The 25,359-nt window shown below is 40.1% G+C and overlaps 1 protein-coding gene across 1 annotated transcript; it reads right to left on the bottom strand.

Annotated features, from left to right (window-relative positions):
* Positions 1-1,018: 1,018 nt before the first annotated feature.
* LOC102808940 (protein APCDD1) lies at positions 1,019-23,399 on the bottom strand. Its single transcript, XM_085500439.1, has 4 exons — positions 22,709-23,399; positions 22,252-22,372; positions 15,553-16,099; positions 1,019-2,850 (listed from the first exon to the last, which is right to left on the bottom strand). Exons 1-4 carry the CDS (start codon positions 22,755-22,757, stop codon positions 2,095-2,097), a joined length of 1,473 nt encoding a protein of 490 aa, XP_085356565.1. The 5' UTR covers positions 22,758-23,399; the 3' UTR covers positions 1,019-2,094.
* Between the last annotated feature and the right edge of the window lie 1,960 nt (positions 23,400-25,359).

The following is a 25,359-nucleotide window of genomic DNA, read 5'->3' as shown; positions in this document are numbered from 1 at the left end:
TAATTTACACTTACTGGAATCAAAGTATCCAGATGTTGTAGCGAGCTGAAAAAATACGTTTATCATCAAGAACACTCGTTGGAGATGATTAACACCAAACAATCGACTGGTGGGTATTCGTCAGGCTTGTCAGTCAGCGTGAACTCGTCATAAATTATTGACACGTACAACCAATCAATTAGCAATATTAAAAATCTTCGAAAATATAACCAACAGATTACTAAATAGGTTTTGGTATGCGTGCCTGTCAAGCCAGTACAATACGATGATTGATAGGCACACATTAAAACAATCGAATTTTACACTCCAATTGCCAGGCAGACTCCTTAACCCCATGGCGAATAACAGATGTAGGAATTCTTGAGCGCGGAGCGGCGGGCGTGGGTTTACGTTTTATGCTACTCTTCAAGGACTGCCGCCGCTGAGTCAGCTGTCGGAACTCTACTTCGTCACCCAATACAACAGAATGATTTCAGTTTCAAGCGAGTTTAACATGAGCCCGCCTTGTTTAACAATATGTAAAATAGCACTTCAATTGGTGATTTCCGTAAGCTTTCAACTCTTGAAAACGAACCTACGTGACTTGCATACTAATCATTCTAGTTTATGACCGGTCTCGACAAAACGGATAAATGGTTAAAGCAAATGAAGTTGCATTTTTATAACTCAAATTACAACTTCGGAGAAAATTTAGGCTATGAGCTATAAGCTCCATGCACAATAGTAGAAGTTATAGAAGCATTCCAGTATGGCGGCCCTAAAAGCATCCATAACGTGAAATTGATTCGAATGCAGACAAGTTTACGATTGACGTTTTCGCAAGTATGCAATCTTTTCGGTGATGCACATTCGGAGAACGTTGTTGTTGTCAGTGATCACGTGACACCGATTTATTCAAAACTTAACTTAATGTTCACCAACGTACGATCGATCACTATTTGTTTCTGAACTATAAAACTGAATTTCCAAATAGTAGTCTCGGTTGTAGACCGAGATATGCATAGTCGGAGAGGAAACGTACAAAATGAAACATTTTATTCAGCAAACTGTCAAAACACGCTGCATTCTTCATCATGGTGTTACCAGCGATGTCACCGTACAGAGCATGATGGCGTAATTAAACAAGTGATATTAATAATGATTTGTTATTTAACATGATTTATTATTTGCATATCCAATTTAAAGGAGATATGTCGACTATAATATAGGAAATAACATATCTTCTAAAATAAAATACCCCCAAAGTCTTTCAATTAAAATACCAAAATTGGAAATAAGAAATAAAACACAGCATAATATATTACAACACTGTATAAAAATCCACTGAAATTGGCTACAGGTAAATTTGCATAATACACAAAGTCGATTCCCTGTTCCGCAGTTGCTTTTTCTGGAATATATAATACATTCTTAAGATAAGATATCAAGAGACGCAATAATATGAAAATCTAATCTTCTTTAAGCAGTAAATAACATAAAAACGTAATCGGTTTTTCTCCTTCTATATACCTTTCAAAATAAATTGTTCATTTTGGCGTAAATATTTCATTTCCTGTGGGAGGCATGCGGTTGATCCGGAATCTGGGCTCTATACGAAATGAAAAAAAAAAATAACCCACTATGTATTGGATATTTGTGTGAAAAGAAAGCAAAAATATCAAGCCAACTGGAACCGGAGCCATTCTTTCTAACCGTCCTTTCATCCTAACCCGACTCACTTCTCTGCAAAAACCGCTATCGTCTTCGGTATTTCGTCTCTCAGTGGTTTAAATTACGTATCTAAGCCCATTTTCCCCGTCAATTTCCGAATGATAATCAAGTTTTGGTATTGATTGTTGTCTCAATAAAGGAGTGTACAGCAGACGTAGAAGGAGATTATTGACAATTCTTGCAACGATAATTGGGAGTGTTGTAGCGATAGAATTGGATAAACAAACAGTGGAAGCAGACTTCAAATGATGACGACTCTCAACTAGGGCATTAGAAAAATATACTTTGCAGCTAAAAAATATGGGATTCTGAAATATGTTCTGAGAAAAAATGGAAGCAGCTTATGACAGACTAACTTAATTTCTCAATATTATTTACACGGTACTAAGATAAGAGAATGCTGTTCAGAAGCAACGTTGCCAGGGCGACATGTTGCCAAGGTGTTGAAGGGGCACTGTTCAGTGAATTGTCATTGTCTGAGGAGTCCGAGTTAGAGTCTCTTGATAAGATATTGATGCCACCGCACTGAACCAGTGGCGTTTGGTATGACGTCGGTCGTTTATCGGCCGTCGTTGGGTTGCTACCATCGCTAGGTCGCTGGCCGTTGTACAAGAGCACCGTGCGGCGAAATGCGTCATACTCCATTCGCATCAGTTCGTATTCAGTGTGAGGCAAGCGTATTCCCAAAGCTGCACAGCCGTAGGTCTGCGTAACATCCTGCTCAGTGCCAAGTTTCCACGTTCCTTGTTGTCCACACAATTCGTCCCCTTCGAAAACGTTTAGCAGTTCCGTCGTACCAGTATCCTTGGGTGTGATCCTCATTTCAGTTGTTATAAAGTCATACTCGGTGCCACCCCTCACAATATCCGATTTTAATCCCTCCGAGTGATACCCCTTCGCATACAACGAGAAAGTTGGATTTCTGCAGAAAGGGTCGGAGTAGTGGTGGTAATAGCCTTCCCAGGTGTGGTTGCCATGGAAAATTAGGTGCCTAATTAGAAAGAATACCTGAGGGCGCACTTCACATCTCGAACTGACCCACTCGCCGTGGAGGATGACGGGGTATTCGGATTGAGCTGGGAAGATCGGAGGATTGACGTCATCGGAATTGTCGAGAAGTTGGCAGACGCTGCAATTGTCCTGTAAAAAATAAATATTAAAAACAGTTAACGACGGCTGACGTTTTTTTTTTTTTATAATGGGTGTACATTAATAATATTTTGACAGAAGAGAAATGCTATATACATTCCCACTTATTCGTGCCTCGCAAATCAATATAAAAATCGTTCACAACACGTGACATGTCAATCGTTTGCGCGCCAACAAAATGTAATAAAAATAATGATCAATGGCAATTTGTTTCACAAAATGCCTCGTTGCTTCACATTCAACACATTCACAGTGGCTACATTAGTTGTATAACAAGTTCATTTCAGAATATCACCTGCAGCCATGACTACAATAGTTGTCACGTATAACAGTCAAGTTCACTACTGCAACTGGGCACACTATGATGAATAGATATGGGTCATGTGTTCCGCTGGGACACACAGACGAGGTCCATGAATCAAAATACCTTACTTGGGAACAGGGCAATAAAACGAAAACGTTAAGGGGTCGATGAGCTCTGTCGTGACATACATCAATATTTGATACGAATACATATCCAATAGCATTTCTGAGCATCGAGCTTTTTTTCTCCTCCGTGCGACCCCAGTCACCATATATTTAATTTATAGCCAATTTCAATGTTTTAAAATTATTCATAGTTTTTTAGGGTAAGATTTATCTTAAGTCCTTTCTGGTAAATCTCTGGACGCATGAGATAAAGAGATTTGAGGGTTAATGGGGAACGCAGCTAAAGTTATACATCTTGTAAATCATTTTGCTATATGACATTTGCATACAATATGGCTGACACCTGTAAATCCCTCATAAATCGCGTGACTCGAATAGCGATGAAGTTGGCCGTGGGCACTTTGACAATGATTTGTTTTCATTTAGATGTGTCGGAGGCGAGACATTTGTAACTATATGCATTCCACAACTTACAAACTTGCTCTGGGACGAGGCTGGTCCGACGTGACGAGTAGCATTTTTCAATTGTGAATTCCTATTCAGTGCAATATGTACGTGGGATTGTAACTGTGCATGTGACTTTAAAACTCGCCAAATAAAAACGACACAACACAAACGAGCATTAGATGATAATAAAACAACGCTTTCAGAGTTACTAGGTTGCCGAAGAAGCCGTCCGCTGTATTTGTGCGCGAGACAGTGGGGACACAGACCAATGCATTTGTGCGTTCGAGCGCCAGTCGTGCACTGAATATAAATTGATTGAATATACACCGACTGGTGACATATCGATACATTATACAAGAGCTTCCGTCATTTACAACAATTTATTTTAATAAATTGATACCAATTGAAATTAAGTGGAATCGGTAATTGCACGTAAATTGTATATGCTCCATATCTTAGCAAACAAGGACAAAGAACACAGGGGAGAGTAATCTGGACCCACCCCACCACATCCCCACAGCTCCATTGGCATGTCGCAAACTTAAAGACTTATTAACGAAGAAAATCACTTAATGTCTTGGAAAGACTTTAAATCTTATTTAAACCAGGTTGCCAATTTATTTGATTGTCAGGTGGATTGATGAGCAAGCCTTGTTACTAGACAGCTGGGAAATGAAACGTAAACGTATTCATATTAACTTAACGTGTCTGCATTTATTCCGCCTCTGAGTTCACCATCGCCGACACTGCGCCCTGATTTTCCATCCTAACCCCCAGTTCAAATCAAGCTATTGCAGAGGTCTTAATTCGCCCAAGTGAGTGCGGGTTTTACATCTCAAAGGAACCGCGGGAAAGGGAGGTTAATTTGCAAGTCAGAATTAGTTAACTCTCATCTTCAGAAGTTTTACGTGGTAATTTACAACTTTAATACCGCGCATGATCCTGTCAGTGCTGACACTGATGGTAATATGTACTAAACATACACTGGAGACGAAACAAGGTATTGTATAACAGTAGTTCATATCATCCACATTTTATATATTCGTACCTGAACTCGCGATTTATTACCATCACTATTAAAACAATTTATACGATTACGAGAGTACAGGCCGCGACGCGAGAAGTCATTTTCTTGATCTGACCTGGTGTATACATGGGTCACTGAGTTTAAATGATAGGCAGCCTTAGGAAAGCCCCACAGGCACATGAAATTCGACATAAACCCGTCATAACCATTCGTTTCCTTATACATCAGTTCAGTATTGTGGCAAAAAACAACACTTAAAGAAGGAGGAAATTTGAATACAAATAAGTCAAATTACACTCCAAATAAAATCTGCCATTCCATGGAACAAACGGTGTCATTCAAATATGCAAATTTGCACAATATTTGCTGCACGTGATTGGTTAATCAATTTATAGTGAGGCTTATGCAAGCATGCCCTGGCAGTCGAATGTAATATTTCGTGTAGCAATTACGCCCAATTTTCATTTCGATAAACATCGGTTTTAAAACGGTCTTGTTCAACAGAAACAAAATATTATTTCGTGCTCCTACTTGGTCGTCATATAACAGTGCGAAAACGTTTCCTTTTTTTAAAGTCCGGATACTCCCCCACTTACTCAAAAAAACACATCGCCGTTTCCCGATACTACCTAGCTTACTCAATAAAGCGCATCGTTGTTTTAAAAACGCCAGCGTGTGACTCACACGTAGTTGATATAGATCTCTTAAAAGTTAATCTGCATCTACCAATTAATGTTGTCGAACGAGCCTAAATTCCAGCACACCCATCGATGGCACATAAAGTGACTCCCGAGTGTACTCTTATCCATCTAGTTTGTCAATGATGATTGTAAGGATAAATACTACTATTAATTTGTGCCGTCCCTGGGGATAGTTTGCATTCCCTGGTCGTAATGACATCGTCATTCACTAAGCACTACTGACAATACACAAATGTTATTACCTGAATAATGCAGTGTGTACGTTCGAATTCCACCACAGCAATATTTTAGTTAGCCTCTAAAAATTTTATCCGTAAGTCGCATTCAATTTTGACGGAAAGAAGGCTGTATGAATGACGCTTTGATCGTAGCATATGTTATCCCTATGTTGTGTTTTCGTGCGAATGATTAGAAACGACTAGAACTGAATCACAACTGCGATCAGCTTTCTTCGGATTAAGCATGGAGGTAGATAAGATAGTATTTCTGACAAAAAAAAAACGCAAAACATATTTATATTTTCACATATATATTTTTTTCACGCAAAACTGAAATTTGATGAAGCGTCGGATCGGGAGGGCAGAAAAACAACAACTTAGATTAAGTGACAACAACAAGTGACAAACGGTACAATGGGTTGGAATGGCATATTTGTTAAGCTGCTGAGGCGATAATTCCAAAGGTCACACTGAGGCGCTCGCTACATCACAATATTGCTCATTTTACTCAGGTTCGCTGTTCCGCAGTCTGTCGAGGTAACAACATGTAAAGGGCCAATAATCATGCGTACAGTCAATTCCTAATTATAACGTGCATGAGTGTGAATGAGACATTCATAAATTCGAATCACACGGAGCGAAATAAATTATTAGCGAGTGTTTTGAATCATTAGCAAAGCAATCGTCGTCACGCATTGGGCGCACTGGTGTGAGCAGGTGCAAATTAGCGTTGATGCACCACCGAATCTCCTTCACCTCCAGAGTAAGAAAGATGGGGCAATGAGCGCAAACACACAGTGAAAGGCCACGTGCATGTCCCCTTATTATAATCAGCATATACGAAATTTAAAAAAAGTAGAAACAGTCAAAATGTTGTGCGTCAAATATATACTCCCAGACGATGCCAAAGAATATGGGGGAATCAGTTTCATGCGTACTGAAAATTATTGGACGATTAAGATGGCCGCATTACAATAAGGTGGCCCAGCAGTGAAAATGTACGTTTATACGCGGTTCTTCTAGTAACCGTGGTTTATATATATAAAATTGTGCTTCCCTAAGTTTATCGCGACAATCCTAGGGTAGGGTAAACATGGAGACTGGTCGTCGAAATAATTCGCAAAGAATGCAAATTCGTCATATTATTTTTTTATTAAAATTGCAACATTTTAAAGTCAATCGTACGTTAAATTCCAGTACTAAAGCAGAAACGAAGAGTGGTATTTTGGCGGGAAAATGGTTTACTACGAAACTGTGCATGTTGTTGACAATCCCGCTTATTACGCTATTGGCACTCAAGTTTTAATTCAGCCAGGGCTCGATGGGAATAAGTGGTGACCTGCGACGTTGAGGGCAATGTCCCGCAGGCGATGCGTCACAGTTGATACTAATCTCTCTTCAGACTGGGTAACACTGTTATATTGTCATTTCTAGGTGGCCATGACTGGCGTTTTGGACGAGAAAAGACAGATCGTTTCGGAATTCCGATAGCTTGGAGCGAGTTGCAAGAATGTATCGGTTTACGCTGCAGTAACAGTCAGCTAATCATGGGAGATGTTTGGTGCATTGTATCCAGACCGTGACATGGTGAATAAAGGTGTGCTCGCCGCGTCGGTGGCTGGCACTTGGCATGACGGGTAGTCCGCTCTCACTTGGCGTTAATACGGTATTGCGCAGCGGGGAACAATTAACCTTTAACTAGCTTCATACCGTAACCTATACTATCACCCCAAATACCGTAATTATTGATATCTGTATGAATGTAATTAAATACGCATTTTAATTAACGGCACGTAGCGGAAATGCCAGGACGTCCACCATTTATCAATTCTCACTAGGAAGGATGGGCATTAACAAGTTTAAAATTGGTGGTTTGGTTTAACTATTCAGTATCCAAACCAAAAGTCAAAAGCCAAAACGGTTTGGCGTTTTATCAAATGTCAAGTTGAAAGTAGCGAGCCAAACACGCGTATCAATAAACGCATGGAAACATTTGAAATATAGAAACCATTGCAATGCGAATTCACTTGCATCGTATTAAACAGAATTATACAAAGCTAGTATCATCCTCATCTGTCGGCAAACATCAAAGAGTTAAAAATGTGGGATTTCTTCAGCTTTTTCATCACGATGACATCGAATCATCCTCAGAGTATAATTTGCCGCCAATTGAAGCCCCTCAAATCATCGATTTTGTTCGCAGGTTTTTTTTTTCATTTTGAGTATTTTTAATCAGTGTCTATACGTAGAATATAATCGACTCTATTCGGATTTTTTTCTCTAATCTCCATTTTTATCAGACTGAACACTCGAGCAGAAAAAATTGAATATTTAGATTTTATCCCATCACTGTCGCGTGTTTTTTTTAACAACAAAAATAATAAAAAGTCGAACAAGTAATTCGGGAAACTTTGCAAATTTACTGACACAACTTCACAGATAGTGAGCAATGGAAAATATAACAGTTAACAAAGAGTGTATTTTAATAGATGGACCGAACCGGACTTGACAGGTAAGGCGACTGTTCAATAATGCATCGCGGAAATTGTTTTGCAAATTGATTAGTACATATGATGCTCGATATTTCTCACACGAAGACGCTAAATTGGCATATTTGAATGTAATCAAAGAAAAAATAGGGTCATTGCACTTTTCATTATATAGATTCGGATACATTTGTCTGTCCATGATTGTTGCGTTTTACTTCGTATAACAATTTTCTTGACTATTGAATCCAAATGTTTACAAACCATGAACGACACAAAATAAATAATACTTCTAACGTACGTAATATTGACATGTTCACAGCATACTGTTCCTATTAACATGCGGGGTTGGGTCACGTGACCTCAGCGGGGCAAGTATGTAAGTGGGCATATCTGAAATCGACACGGCGTACCCAACTGTGATGGAGTCCTTGTACGGGGGTCAGCGAGATGGCAGGGTACGATAACATTCTGCCTCATCTTGAAATGTAACCACTAAATGTCCACTGTTATTTGTATTATTTCCCCGGGAATGAAAAGAATACGCGCTAATGTAATATTATGCCTGAGAATGTATTCAGATAGGGTTATCTAGTCAGAGGGGAGTAGCGCCATTTCCGCTCTTTAGACAGCTTGAAACACGCGTTTAGAATGGCGTGAACAGAAAGAACAATCTTGGAGCATGTCACATGATGGGATCTAGAGCTCTCACCGCACAACACACAACAAAACGTATTTCTTGTTCTGACCTATTCAATAATATGAGCTTATGAGTTCTGAAATTCCTTCTGGTGCGTTTTATTTTGCGTTTAATCCTATTTGGTTAAAGAAAAAAAATACACCCGTACAAAGCGCGCTGGCCATTAATTCTGGGCACAGACCTATTAGCGATGAGAAGCGTCTGATAACGAGACAGATCGGCAGATGAATCAGATCGATGGAGCAACCCCCACTAACTACACACGTTAATAAGTACCAGATATACTGAGCGATGTGAGCATCTCCCAAGGCGAAACAACCATAGCGCAGCTCCTTGTTGAATTTTTAAAAACTAGTATCGTTTTCAAGTTTCATCAAGGATCGGGAAAAGAGAAGTTGTGATATCCCGCAGTGAAAACGAATGAGTGAATTAACGCCGGCAAGATCACTGATGCGTCCAGGGGTCAGATGAGGCTAATCGAAATGTGACATTCGATATTTTAAGCATCTTTACATGAAACGCACACATGGGAGGGTGCAAGGGGATAGCAATGATTTACTGGCAACTTGATAACTTCCGTGTCGTCCTTCCAAAAGTCTAATAAAGTTGGTCGCATCTTTAGAATACACGAAAAAAATTCTTGCTTCATATTATTCGTTGGGCATCCGATGTGCTCCAAAGGCTCGAGTTGGAACTCTCAGACGGCAATTAAATGAGCACTCGAAGTCGTATCTATTTCTCAGCACTCCTCCTCAGTAGTTGGTGAGTGTAAAATACAAGGCACCGCGATTAGCGCCCGCGTCTACAGAACACGTTGACATACTGTAATATTCTATGCTCTTGTGAAATCTTCAATACTAAAATCATATTTGTATCACTTTCTTCGTCACATGTTAGAAGCCTCATAAAAAAAACAAATGCATACGTGTGTTACTCGAGTTCTTGCAAGAGAATCGCTAGTTTGTGTACATATACTGTGCACGATGATCCGTTATGACTGCATATCGACAGGAGAAAGTTATTTAATTGTATTAGGTTAATCCCTAAAACCAAGGAAAGAGTTGTGTTGGTCCACTGCAATAATTTCAGTAACTGGAAACTGGAGTCATGAATTAATTAAAGAAGTCAAGTAATACTCGGATACTTTTTAGACAACGTTTGCTAGGGGTGTCAATTGTTTACATCATTTTGCTAGGGGTGCAGAATTTTATATCGTGCGCTATGGGGGTTATCGGATTTTTATATAGTTTGCTAGAGGGTAAAGAGTTTTTACATAATTTTCTAGCTGTTGTCAAATTCTTGCATCATTTGCTAAGGGTTATAGAGTTTGCATATCGTTTGCTGGGGTTATCGAGTTTTTATATAGTTTGCTAGGGGTTATCGAGTGTTTACATCGTTTTCTAGGGGTTATCGATTTGTTATATGATTTGCTAGGGGTTTTCGAGTTTTTAGATAGTTTGCTAGGGGTTTTCGAGTGTTTATATAGTTTGCTGGGGTTATCGAGTTTTTATATAGTTTGCTAGGGGTTATCGAGTGTTTACATCGTTTGCTAGGGGTTATCGATTTGTTAAATTATTTGCTAGGGGTTTTCGAGTTTTTAGATAGTTTGCTAGGGGTTTTCGAGTGTTTATATAGTTTGCTTGGGGTTAGCGAGTTTTTATATCGTTTGCTAGGGTTATCGAGTGTTTACATCGTTTGCTAGGGGTTATCGATTTGTTAAATGATTTGCTAGGGGTTTTCGAGTTTTTAGATAGTTTGCTAGGGGTTTTCGAGTGTTTATATAGTTTGCTGGGGTTATCGAGTTTTTATATAGTTTGCTAGGGGTTATCGAGTGTTTACATCGTTTGCTAGGGGTTATCGATTTGTTATATGATTTGCTAGGGGTTTTCGAGTTTTTAGATAGTTTGCTAGGGGTTTTCGAGTGTTTATATAGTTTGCTGGGGTTATCGAGTTTTTATATAGTTTGCTAGGGGTTATCGAGTGTTTACATCGTTTGCTAGGGGTTATCGATTTGTTATATGATTTGCTAGGGGTTTTCGAGTTTTTAGATAGTTTGCTAGGGGTTTTCGAGTGTTTATATAGTTTGCTGGGGTTATCGAGTTTTTATATAGTTTGCTAGGGGTTATCGAGTGTTTACATCGTTTGCTAGGGGTTATCGATTTGTTATATGATTTGCTAGGGGTTTTCGAGTTTTTAGATAGTTTGCTAGGGGTTTTCGAGTGTTTATATAGTTTGCTGGGGTTATCGAGTTTTTATATAGTTTGCTAGGGGTTATCGAGTGTTTACATCGTTTGCTAGGGGTTATCGATTTGTTAAATGATTTGCTAGGGGTTTTCGAGTTTTTAGATAGTTTGCTAGGGGTTTTCGAGTGTTTATATAGTTTGCTTGGGGTTAGCGAGTTTTTATATCGTTTGCTAGGGTTATCGAGTGTTTACATCGTTTGCTAGGGGTTATCGATTTGTTAAATGATTTGCTAGGGGTTTTCGAGTTTTTAGATAGTTTGCTAGGGGTTTTCGAGTGTTTATATAGTTTGCTGGGGTTATCGAGTTTTTATATAGTTTGCTAGGGGTTATCGAGTGTTTACATCGTTTGCTAGGGGTTATCGATTTGTTATATGATTTGCTAGGGGTTTTCGAGTTTTTAGATAGTTTGCTAGGGGTTTTCGAGTGTTTATATAGTTTGCTGGGGTTATCGAGTTTTTATATAGTTTGCTAGGGGTTATCGAGTGTTTACATCGTTTGCTAGGGGTTATCGATTTGTTATATGATTTGCTAGGGGTTTTCGAGTTTTTAGATAGTTTGCTAGGGGTTTTCGAGTGTTTATATAGTTTGCTGGGGTTATCGAGTTTTTATATAGTTTGCTAGGGGTTATCGAGTGTTTACATCGTTTGCTAGGAGTTATCGATTTGTTATATGATTTGCTAGGTGTTTTCGAGTTTTTAGATAGTTTGCTAGGGGTTTTCGAGTGTTTATATAGTTTGCTGGGGTTATCGAGTTTTTATATAGTTTGCTAGGGGTTATCGAGTGTTTACATCGTTTGCTAGGGGTTATCGATTTGTTAAATGATTTTCTAGGGGGTTTTCGATTTTTTAGATAGTTTGCTAGGGGTTTTCGAGTGTTTATATAGTTTGCTGGGGTTATCGAGTTTTTATATAGTTTGCTAGGGGTTTTCGAGTGTTTATATAGTTTGCTGGGGTTATCGAGTTTTTAGATAGTTTGCTAGGGGTTTTCGAGTGTTTATATAGTTTGTTAGGGGTTATCGAGTGTTTACATCGTTTGCTAGGGGTTATCGATTTATTATATGATTTGCTAGGGGTTTTCGAGTTTTTAGATAGTTTGCTGGGGTTATCGAGTTTTTATATAGTTTGTTAGGGGTTATCGAGTGTTTACATCGTTTGCTAGGGGTTATCGATTTGTTATATGATTTGCTAGGGGTTTTCGAGTGTTTACATAGTTTGCTTGGGGTTAGCGAATTTTTATATCGTTTGCTAGGGGGTTGTCGAGTTTTTATCTAGTTTGCTAGGGATTATCCTATATTAGCTGAATGAGACTGAACTGTTTTGTCGACATTGTAAGAATTCTTCTTTTGATTGTTTTCTCGTCAACCCTGACACACGCACTCGTGTATACGGCGGGAATGGTTTCGATGGGCGGTAATTACAGTCGACTGGAGCACATACATAGATCACACGTACGGACCAAGATGGACGGGCGACATTCTTCAACCGGAGCACGTTTCGTTCGCAAACAAATTATCAAGAATATCTGCCTGGAGAACGTGACCATTAATAGTCTGTAATAGAACTCAGTATGAACAAAACGTACTGAAGCCGATGTCAATGGTGACAATGTTTTTACTACGCGACCAAATGTTGATTCAATGCACGAGTGGCATTACTAACATTTGGTGCGAGTACGAGTTGCTCGTATGCCAATCCTGACACATCACGTGATCTCTATAAAAAATGAATTCGTATTTAAAGTTAGACCGCCAATGGAGCATCGCGTCATTGCAAAATCATTGCGAGCAACCGTCATTACCGTGTTACATTTATAATGGCCCAAGTCTATTTCTTTCTCAGGGTGATTACCTTTCGGCGTGATTACGAAATTTCAGTCATTTTCAATCCCCGAATCAACAAATACACTTAATCTCAGAGCTGCAACACAAACCCTCGTCGACTCTTTGTCGGTTTCAAGTTCAATATTGTTTTTCCAACTCGGATGGGTGTCGATTTCACCTCAGGCTAGTCGGAGTTGAAATCCCACCCACGAAAAGGTAATTACCCCACCCGCTCATTGTAATTAACTGTTAAGTGTAAAGTATTGTTTGCAATATGTACCTTTATAAGCAAATATATCAACGGGGCATAAAAGAAACACCGCCAAAGAAAATGAGCAGGAGGCACGAATACATTCTTTGCTCGGAAATGATGACTATAAATTGTTTGAAATCTTATATAATTAGCATACTATCGTTTATCATGCTTGAGTGGTAATTTATTCATGGAATACGGTGAGGACTGAGTTGTAAGTATACTCATTACGGGGTACTTAGCGCTGCCTGGCTTTACAGTCCCTTACTCGATTTAATTAAACTATGAATAGGATAATAACAACTAGATGGGTTTATTGTTAATGTTTATTTCAGTCAGTCACATGCGTATATATTGTTCTGATTTTCAATAAATATTCATAGATATAAAGATTTCTTCAAGTTATTGTGTCGAAATGTTTTGCCAAACGTACAGTACGTTTGCACCGATCTGCATTCAAACACTCCCTATGTACCCCGTAATTGCAGTCTTGACTACCTATCTAACTGAAAACTGATCTTATTAGCGACAGGGAAGCAAGTTATGTGTTTTGTTTAATTGTGACCAATATTCACACGTATTTCTTCAAAGTGAAATGAAAAAGTCTAGCCAACGTTAAACACAGTGAAGGAACATAGACGATTAACTGGGGGGGGGGGGGGTCGGACGGATCTCATTTGTTTTGGTGAGTGGCATCTCTGTCGATTCTTGGTTCAACACTCGCAGTGTTTTCGCTTTAGTTACAGGTGACAGAAAGACGAATAGCAACTGTCAGGTTGGTTTATTTCACTGCCTAGCTGCCAATCTACACATACAGTGCAATGTACCGCACAGGGGCGTCGATAATCCTCGGTCATTCAGCCGAGGTCCCCGAGAATAATGAAGAGGACGGCAAGTTGCCTTTTCAGCTCATCATACTTTTGTGGGTATGCATGAGTGGGGTTGCCTTATCGTACACACGCATAAAGAAGTTAATTAAAAAGAGAAGGGAAAATCGTGCTGAAGTTCTCGTTCCCCCGAGATTTATTCACCATATTTTGGCGTCTCGTCCTTGTTTCAGTCAATGTATTTAGAACGTTTCTATACGTGGGCTAATGAATGACTTTTGATCATCAACAGCATTATCCGAGTTCGCTTTCCAGTAGCATTTTCAAGTACATTTACACGGCAAAACAATGATGGTCGTTTTTCACTCGGGATGCATAATGTCATGCAGCGAATAAAAGAGAACAGACTGGGGGCTAAACAGTCGACGATTGCACTTTACCAAGGTAGCAATCATTTACAGAAATCCAACAATACCCACACAAATCTGAAGTAAGAGTATTTGATTGGACTAATGGGACATGAAATGGGACTTATTTTTTTCTGGCTTACAATAATTGACGATGTATTTAAATTAAGCGTTGACTTCTGTGTACGCATTCATCCTGACTATGTCGGGTTTATCTTTTACAACTAGACTATTACGGATACAATCATCTTAACATAGACTTTATTTCATTCACTGTTCTAAATCAAAATTCGAATTTCCACGTTTTAGTAGATGGTTTACTACCCATGTATGACGTTGTCCCATAAATCAGTAACAAGAAAATTTGCATATTGATGAATTTGCCAACTGTAACGCGCACTGCGCGCGGAACTACCAATCACCCTCGTGTTCCGCGTCAAAGCGATCACCCCTTGGTTCTGCAATGGAACATTCCAAATCGATTTTCAATGCACTTGGGTAAATATTATGGTTTCCTAAATGGCTTCTTAATGTATCGCGCAGAAGAGCCCCTTTTTCCCCTCTGATTGTCGATAGATGGTAGTTGCAAGTGTCCTACATTCCACGCGAGCCCCACATGCTCGAATCCCACTATGCCATAGATGAGTTCCCCTGACGCATTGTGACTGAACCTGTCTAACAGAACTATATGTCCGATATATCCCACCATGGCCTTTAATTACGACCGAACGAGAGTGATGTCCGGCGTGATACACGCCATGTTATTATTGTACATGTCTATGCAACCGGGAGCGACCCTGTGCTATAGACAAATTTTGTGATTATATCTGAAATATATTTGTTATTGTGCAAGAAAGTGATGTGGGTGTAGGTGTGTGTGGGGGGTATTAGTTAATGTTGCTGTTAAACCAGAATAGTTGTTTGACATACGCTACCATGTCTGCATAGAGAGTCACTCAACGTATGGATCCTATTTTACCAAGTGTTTTCACATCTGTCTGTACTTGTCTACTTGGGCTGCGTAGTTATTAACTTACGCTATATGGTCATAATTTTAAAGTTTATTTACTCTATCCAGTGTTACTTTAAATAAAATGCGAATGCAGGCTGCGTTTTTTTAGCAATGAGATACGAACCTGCTGTTTGATGTTCATCAGCGGCGTTTGATAGCTCGTCGGTCTGTAGTACATTCTTTGTTTAATGTCTGTGTGCACATCGCCGAGGAAAAGCTCTTCTCGCAAATTTGTACTTCGGGTCTTCGGGTCTACTCGCTCGTGAATCTCCACTCGTAAAAGTTGCAGTTCGTGCATAGAAAATGAAAGCGCCTCTAAACAATCTTTGTCATCATGCCAACTAAAAACATGGTACCTCATGTTCGTAACCCACGTTTCTTGTGGGGAGATGAACCCAGGACAGGTAGCATTCACTTTGGCAACCAAGAATTCCGTGATGTCCACCCGATGTGACGTAACAAGCACCCTATCTAGTTCGTATTCAGCTTTTGTCCCGCCTCTGATAATCCATGACGGTTCGTCAATCTGTATACTGCCCCTTAGTTTCAGTGAATATAGCGGGGTGGTGCAATGGTTATCAGCATAGTAATACTGGAACAGTGTGAACGTGGAATCGGCGTGGAACTTGTACTTTCGAGCCAAAAACTCGGGCCCCGGCCGTACCTCGCATCTGTAAGACGATGGAAAACAGAACATTATTCATTCAACATCTTGCCTTATAAACTAATCACTGAATCTACTAATTTTCTTGCAAATCGTATTACGTACGTTGTGGGAATACTGTGGATTATAACGTGTACAGGGCGATTTCATGAAAATAATTGCAAACAATTTTGAAAGGAATTTGAACGCGCACAGCGTAAAGAACTCAGATTAGCAAATTGCACATTCGGCCCCCAAAATACGAAAAAGTGCCAGAAACAACCCAGCAGAACAAAAAAAAAACAAAACAAAAAACGGGGATGATTCGTTTAAAGCGCGGTGGTCGTCGCGCAGCGCATGTTCGAATTTCATGTAAATAAACAATGCATTTTACACGCGTTGTATACTCGCTATGAGTCCCATATCGAACAGGACGCGAAGAGACGACTGCCGCCCTTTAATTACTAGCGAACGTTTCGCAACAAGTCTGTGCAAGCAAGAGATTGGTCTGTTCATATATTACGGTTTTGTTTCATTGTTAAAGGGCGGCAGTCGTCGTGCCGCGTCCTGTTCGATATGGGACTCCTAGCGACGTATACAACGCGTGTAAAATGCATTATTTATTTACACGAAAATCGAACACGCGCTGCGCGACGACCACCGCGCTTTAAACATTGAATATACCGCATAGTAAAACCGGTATTTACACGTGTGGATACAGCGAGACTGTGTTGAGTTGCTATAATTCACAGTCAATTCGTTCACAGGTGCCGTGATCCTATCGTAGTATATGACAACCTGCTTTACATTTTGACACTACACTGACAAACCCCCGCCCCTAATATCGGTGCTCAATGAATTGTCCCTATGGATTACACACTCTTTATTTACAAATCAGCCATGTCACGTGTTCTGAAGGACTATCAACGCAGGTAATTACGTCGGATGTTATAACTGCTTACATGCTTTAGAAATGCAACTGCATAGCCGCCTATAAGTACACGTGGTGCTGAGACTTCGGAGACGTCTGCTGTATGCTAATGAGCGACGCATTTCCCATGCCTCGCAATATAGCCACTGTCGAGCGACACAAGTAAGATCAGGCAACCTGAATATCCGATTCAAGCAGATCGGATTTATGTCCTAAAACACCAAATAAATTGTCGCCTGTCATATTCACGAAACTCGTGGAAAACAATTCCTTCTTGTCATAAAAGGTCAAAAGATCCAGTGGAGTAATGAATTAACGGTGTAAAATACATAATGTATATGCCACGGCGATGATTGCGAGTACCCTTCATTTCCCCTTGGGTCAAAGGTCGATGAGGTTCCCTATCTATCAAGTTCACTCCAGAGAGTGTTGTAGGATCGATTGTTACACGGCAACATCAGAAGTGGGGAAATTTAACGATGCTTCTTGTTAGCGTTTAAATTAAACGTCAGCGAGAGATTTTCGTGATCATATTCGCGTTTGTTCCAATCCAATTGCCAATTTCTGAGGCCAAGGGGGCATATTTGAAAGAAAGTCGTATTTGTGTGGTTGCGTAGAGGCCAATGCCGTTACCATGTCACAGGTCTATAACCGCCATTTTGCTTTCAAATGTTCTGTGGTGGCACCGACATCGGGTCAATGGGAGCACGTTGGGGATTTCGTTTAAGGCTAAACATGATTGGTAAGCAACGCCACGTTGCAGGTCAGCCAGGTGTGATCGTGTAATCATGTGTGCATGCCAGCCAGGTGTGATCGTGTAATCATGTGTGCATGCCAGCCAGGTGTGGTCACAGCGTGGGTGTTAGACACTTCCAAGAGGAATGCAACAATTCGAAATTGAAGACGCATGGAAAAAATTACTAAGCAATAATTAAAAACTTTTAGAATTTTGAATAAATATAATTAATAACTTAATTAATAGTGTTTTGCACTTCGCGACATTAACAGCAAACTCGTGTCACTCTTTGATAATTGAAGCGATCATTCAGTTATTATGTTAAATTAGAAGGTGAGCTATAGGAATTTGATTTTTCAAAAAGATTATTCACATATGACGGACGTTAATTATGTTTTTATTCAAGTTTATTCCCAGATTTGTTTATTTTAAAACGTACGAATGTTTCTTTTTTCCTTTCTTCGCCTCCGATCAATTAGTTACAATCAGCCCATCCCAGTTAGTAATTTGGAAACTTCAAGTTGATTTAGGAACTCAGTGGGCGCGAGACACACATCTTCATATCAAATGTGTTAATATATTCCGAAAATAGACTAATAATGAGTACTGACCCATAACCATTACAGACAGCAATCTGCAGGCCCGTCAACATTAATGTCCTTTTGCTTTTATAGGTGAAGTGGTTTGGAATATTAAAAATAATTAAAACAACTGTTATATTTGTACAAGCATTTTGAAATGCACATGGGAGTGCGTAACGCATGGGGCATGTCTTGTGGTTTTAAAATCACAGAGTTAATGAGACATTTCAAATTCGAGTTCAAGTTCTAGACTCCGTGGAGTGTGCGCATAATGCATTTATGTGGTGGTGATAACTAGGATCGACTGGAAAATGCTTTTAGCGATTGTCGGATGCCTGTCGTGTCGTTCACGGTTGTCCAGTTCCATAACGGCGGAAATGAACATCGTCTTTTCGTGTTGAGATCTCGTGGAGTCATTACGAATGTAACTTAATGTTTTGTTACAACACAGTGTTGTTGAATATCATGTCAACTGTCTACTGACCTCACTTGCTACACAAAAGCGTACAGCCCTTGGTATCGTGCGTACGAAATCAACAACTACGTGAACTCTGAACTTTTTATGACGCTGGCAATAAAACGCTTGTTTCGTCGCATAGCGATCCTTTGTGCCTGGGCACAAAAGTTTGTTTTTTGAGAGGAAAATAAAATTAACTGCGTCCGTTCCTTTATTGCTATGATTTTATGTATGTTTTTTAGGGTGTTTGCATGCCCTCTGAGCGAATTGTAAACATGTCACACATGTCATCTTTAGTCTACGATGTACTTTATGCTTGCTATAAATCTGAATAGTACGCATACAAAAATCCATTCAGTACGGGAGCAATTCGCTTCGCATCTGTGACTGAATTCCGTTTCAACATTAAATTGATTCTCCAGACAGAAACGCAAAGCGATCTATCAATCGAAGATCATCCCTCGTGACAAATAATCAAAACATTCCATAACTGCGGCTCTACAACATAGCCGTGGAAAATACCAACATCCATAATTCATAGGAATCCTAAAATTGACCCACGATTTGCAAATTTCTGTAAATCATTGGCAGAAAAGAAATCAGTGAGCAGAAGATGATGGGATGTTTGTTCCCTGGCGCATGAATGCATTCTGACAGCCGTATGAAATGACCGACTAAAAAAATGAAGCTGAAACAAATAAAAAATTCATGTCACGTTGACGCCCAATCAAAACCCACGTATATACGAGAATGAGCATTTGTACAGTTTCTTGCGATAGTATATTGGCAAAGATAGAAATACAGAATGTTGAAATTTATATCACCATCACGTCTCGGTATTATTATAGTTACAGGTATTATATTTACTTGACTGGATACTTTGTGATATGCGGACGTGACGTCAGAGTGGAACGAAGTACACAATGCAGCGAACTACGGGTCGAGAGTATAAATTTCGCTTTCCCACTAAAATATCTACAAACCATTGAAGCAGTATACATGCATCAGTTATGCTCATGTACTGTTCTCGCGCAACTGTGGTATTATAAACCGTATATTTTGTTATGATAAGTTACGCAATTTACCAGAAAGTCACATAATAACGTAATGCACGTGACGAGTTGTCCGCTATCCTGCAATGCAACATTTGAATAAACGCTTGTTTACTAATAGTTATGTTAGTGTAAATACTGCTTGAAACGCACGCAACAGCGCGCGGTCGGTGCGATATGCCTGCTCTCAGCCAAAAGTATTAAAAATATGACATTAGCTTTATAACTTACACATATCGCACTGACAGGAAAGCCACACATTACGGAATACATATTTCACCCCAATCCCCGTATTTACACGCCCACAAACTCGTGCCAGTAATGTACAATCACACGCAGCGCCGCGGTCAAGTGTTATAAATCTCATGGCGAGATGCTTACATTTGATATTTTGAAAGACGTTGGGCGCTTCGCACTTTCCATGCACGTCGCATTTCACAAGTTTCAGATTCGTGTTTGTTATCATGCGTGTCTTGCTTTACTAACCATGTCTCGCAGTTATTACAATATTCTCTCCGTTCAATTTCGGTGTTGTGTCACGTTATTACGAAATTAAAACACAGGCAACGACGCAGAAATATATCAGAAATGAAATCGATCTATTCACTCAAGGTTATATGCAAGACTGATACACAGAGTACAAATAAAGTCAGATCATAATACCACTTTTTGCCACTTCACTACAACCGACTTTCTAGTACCGACACGGATATGGTGTGTGCTAGCCATGGTCTTAAAGTAATTGTTTCCATCAGTTTTAAACGTCATCACTAGTTTCTCGTCAATGAATTCAGTTTGGATAACCTTGTTAAACGTAACCTTGTCAATTATTGTATCTACACAAGTTATTATGTTTTAAGTCGGATGCCAATCCCGTAATCGCCCTCACCTCCAATCCCGCGCCAGTCCATCGCAATGCGTGTCTATCCTATAGCCGTGATTCCATGGTAATGGACCCTCCTTACTTATTGGGATATTCTGAATTTCTGAGTAGGAAAAAATTAGCTATGCTAAGGCGGGTACGGCAGCGTTAGAGTTGCGCAGCGTGAGTTCTGTCTCTTACATTTTAAACTGTCTCACAATGAAAACATCACTGTGTTGTGTTCTGTGTATATAACGGAGTGATGGAGCCGGGAAGCACTTATAAAGCTTGCCTCACAGTATGGTGGAAACATAATAGAATTTCAGATGACATCTCTTGCAAACTCGAAATAAAATTGCAGAAATAAATAAAGAGAAAGCGATTTGGGGTGGGTTGGGTCGTACAATTGGCTAATGTGACCCAGGACTGGAAGTATCGTGCCCCTCCACTGCTTACACTTAAGAAGGGCCTTTCAAAACAGTAGTCTAGAATTACTACGGACAAAGACCTCCATTTTCCCTCACCTGGAGTTGAGTTACAAGACTTGTATCCTTTGCTCATGGTGCATAAATTTATAAGACGATGATATAGGCTCTTTAGCAAAGGCTTGGTTCAGCGGTGTAACCGCTGTCAGGCCTACTTTAACGGCAGATGGGGAAGATAATTGGCACCGAGTCAATGTGGTTGCCGGAGGAAGCCGGGAGTGGGAAACAAAAGCTGTTTTGGAATTTTGTAACTACTATCGAGTGCTTTTGAGCGTAAAATACACCGCAAACAATGGGTGGACTTTATTGACAAGCGCAACACGGTGGTCGGAATAGCGGACGGGTAGAAAGATCGGCGGTAGGAACGTGAGTAGAGGGGCAGGAAAGCGTGACAATACACCGAAGGAAAGTCAAAAAAGCCAACCCGTGTTACTTCTCAATCACCTATGCATCAATGCGTGCCGTGTTGACTATAGTAATACATTGTATACGCACAGGGCTGCAAACAACAACCGTGAAAATTAATCTGAGTTTCGAGTAGATTTTATTGTGTGCTTTTTTTGTGAGGCTACCATTCATCCAAATGTCCTATGGCGTATGTGTACACACACAAACTGTGAAATGGAACTTTTTTTGCCTGAACATAAGCTGAAATCCTAATACTCCGCCAGTCTCTTGTGCGGTGAAACCAGATCTCAGAAAGCCATATCTCTACTTTAAAACGTGGCTATTTACGCATGCGACTCGCGTCGTGGTGTAATAATTATGCGTCTAAGACAAGAGCGCCAAACTGGGTGAGAGACATGACACGAACACAACACTTTCTGAAAGCATACACGTAATGGCGCGTTGCATATGAATGCGTACGGGTGGCTGGTATCGAAGAGATATCTCCCGCTCAGGGTATGAGTGTACTTGTAAACCCATATCAAAAACTCATAAGCGCAATACTGTTGAATAGCAGAACAAGCCTAAAATACACACGATATTACACGCTGTTGTCCCACCTGACAGATAGGTTAGTATTAATGGCCCTTTAATGGTAACGTATCGGAGACCATCATAGCGGCTCTTACCTCATTGAAACCCATTCCCCGTAGATTTGCGGCGGAGACGGCGACGTCACTCCAGAGTTACCACCAGCATCGTTCAGCATACGGCTGCAACACTGAGAATCCCCGAACGCCAACATACTCCCTGCAATTTTTATTTGAGATAAACAAAATAAAAAAATAAATACAGCTATTGAGAGTTGCGAAGTTCAATCAATGCATAGTCACCGATGGGACACAATAGGGCGGCATATAATAGCTAATTAGATCGATACCGTGGACTTCTAGGAGAGTGACTTCACTAGCAGTAAATTCCGACGCGTGTTGACAGACGGGGTAAGTGCAAACACTGTAAATCTATCCCCACTACCTGTGTAGGCCGAAATGATTAAACGACGACATTTAAGGTCATTTCCGGCGACACACCATTATAAAGTCGTAACTGGAACGTAATGGTTCAAGGTAACAAGTTTGGGCTTACCGGAATACAGCAAGTTCAGCAGAGACACGACGAACATCATGTGATCCATGTTATTACGAGGCGTTTTGACTTCTCACTGAAGATAAACAATGTTACTAGATACGAGCATTCAAAAGTTGGGCAGCGTGAAGACTCGCCGCTGACTCTAACATGCACAATAAATATATTTGCATTGAACAGCGTACAAGTGTCAGTGCGTCAACTGCCTGCATCAACACGGCTGATTAATTTAGAGCAAGTGTTGGCTCAATCGCGTTGCGTCATCAAAAAACGGCAAAAACCTTTTTAAAAATCTGACTACGGTTAGAGTGGGGGTACCGATAAAAGCACTATGCGGTGATCGCTGTTCCGAGTGGATTGTTACATTTCAGTGGTATTAACATTGTTGTCCTAAGTCCAGAGGTGCAGGATGTACGGTGCGGGTCCGGTACACAGCAAAGCGTTGCGTTGCCCGGTGTTTCGAAGTAGCAGAACGACGACACGCTCCCACGAGTCGATGTAGTGTGGTTACAGTACCAAATTATCTGCGTACGCTTTTACGCCGTCCACTCATTCTCGGTCAGACTTGTTCAATGGTGGGTCGTTACAGAATGTGCGACCAAACCCAATGGAAACATGATAGGGGGACTTGCCTTGCTGATTGGCTCCATTTCATTGTGTATGCTCCGCGAGAACAGTAAAAGAGCTCTCAAGAACGTTCCATTTTGCTCACAGGGGCGGACGCTTAACCAATTGCAGACTGGCGACATGAAACAAATCGACAATGAATTACGGAATGTGTTAGTTAATGTCACATTCCAGGTTGACAAGGTTGATTGATGAGAAGGATAGTCCCTCGATACAAGTCAGAGATAATTGTCGACGCAAAAACGCGAAACTGGATCATTACGGGTTTAGCTTTGTATCCTCTCACACTTGACAGTGGAATCCCCCCGATTTACAGTGTATATTCAACGGATAGTAAAACAGAATTATAATCAATAGTCGGGCCATTCTAGAGTGGTATTTTATACCAGCTGACCTCTGGGCGGAGTTGGCTCTTAATACCCTAATTTAAAACGTCTCCATTGTATGTTTGTTTATACACTATAGTATTATCACTTTAACCACGGCAAGAGACGCGAAAATAGAAGCTTTTCGTAATTACTGAGTACCAATATGGGAGCTAGAGGTAACACAGATATGATACAGACACGTTGGTCATCAGAATAAGAATCTGTCATAATACTAACTAAATGCTTTGTTGTAAAGTTCATACACAATGCGTGACCATGGTCAATGCTAGCTGGAGCGGAAAGGAACGGGCCAGAAAAAAACAACAGTCTCAGTGGATGCAATTATTCGTTGATTGGACTGAATGAATTTGCATATTTAATGTAATTTAGTACAAGTACAACCAGGGTAAAACATTCCGGAACACGCCGTAAATCGCGCGCAGGATTAGTCACAGACTCGGGCAACTGATAGAGGTGTGGCGTGATTACGTAACACTGCTAAAAAGAAAGTGTTACCTTTTTTGATAAACGTGGCCAGTGATACAACACGTGCGCGCAAGGTATAAAATATGTAGTCGAAATGAGCAAATGCTTGACACGAATTACCCAATTTCCTGCTTATGCAATATTTTCAATCAAATTTGTTAACGCCATCGGCCATCATCGTCTTTCAAGGCATAAATAAGCACGCGGTGAAACTAGCAAGATTTATAGTAGACGTTTTTTAATCCCAGAGTTGATATGAATATTAACGTGAAAGAGCTCTAAATACCGGGAGAGATTTTCCCAGAGTCTGGAAGCCTGCTACGACAAGTTGCGTCTTGGTTTAGGCGGTGATACGCTGCTCCCCCATTTTCATTACTAAGCAAACATTTTTATCTCAATCACTGTGCGGTTGTTTTTATCTCAGCCAGGCCTGGCAGATAACACCACATGTACGTGGTGTAATTTGATTCAACCATGGAGGTAAAAATCTCTTTTCTACCTCCATGATTCAACTACTGTATTATCTTCCCACTGCGGCCGGGCGAATCTTTCTTTTAATTTTTATACGTTGAATGAGGTCTTATCAGCGGCCTATTTCACCACCGAAGTACTGTTGTTCTCCTGGGGACGTATAATGCGATCTTGAGAACTGATACCTTGTAGACATAAGGAGAAAGTATAACCCGACAAGTAATGTTCAAGTTGCATTAAGTAATCGCTGGATTTAGATAAGTTATTGCAAATTCATGATTACTCACAAGACACATCCCGAAACACGATGGGAAATTTGAAGTATTCTTTTCTTTGGTGCTACTTTAAAATTAAAGTGAAGAATCGCCTCCGGAAAGCGCATTAGTGGAGAGTATATCGTTCCAATCACACTACTCTATCGCCTAACTTGACACGTGATGTCAAGCCGATGGGATTTTAGACACATTGACTCTACAGTACAGTTTATGTATCTAGGCATATTATATATATGCCTAGATACATAAACTGTATATATATATATCGATATATTTCATATATATATCTCTGGTACGTGTTTGGCGTGGAATAACATCCATATTATGTCGTACATTGATATCGTGAGATATATGTATATCTGTAAATGTCTTGCATAGATGTTTAGTACTTTCTGTAATTTTCTGACATCCGAAAACAAACAGT

This window comes from Saccoglossus kowalevskii, chromosome 6 (assembly GCF_978046115.1).
Source record: "Saccoglossus kowalevskii chromosome 6, keSacKowa6.1, whole genome shotgun sequence".
NCBI lineage: Eukaryota > Metazoa > Hemichordata > Enteropneusta > Harrimaniidae > Saccoglossus > Saccoglossus kowalevskii.
Note: the sequence above shows the minus strand (reverse complement) of the source record. Positions and strands in the feature narration are given on the sequence as shown.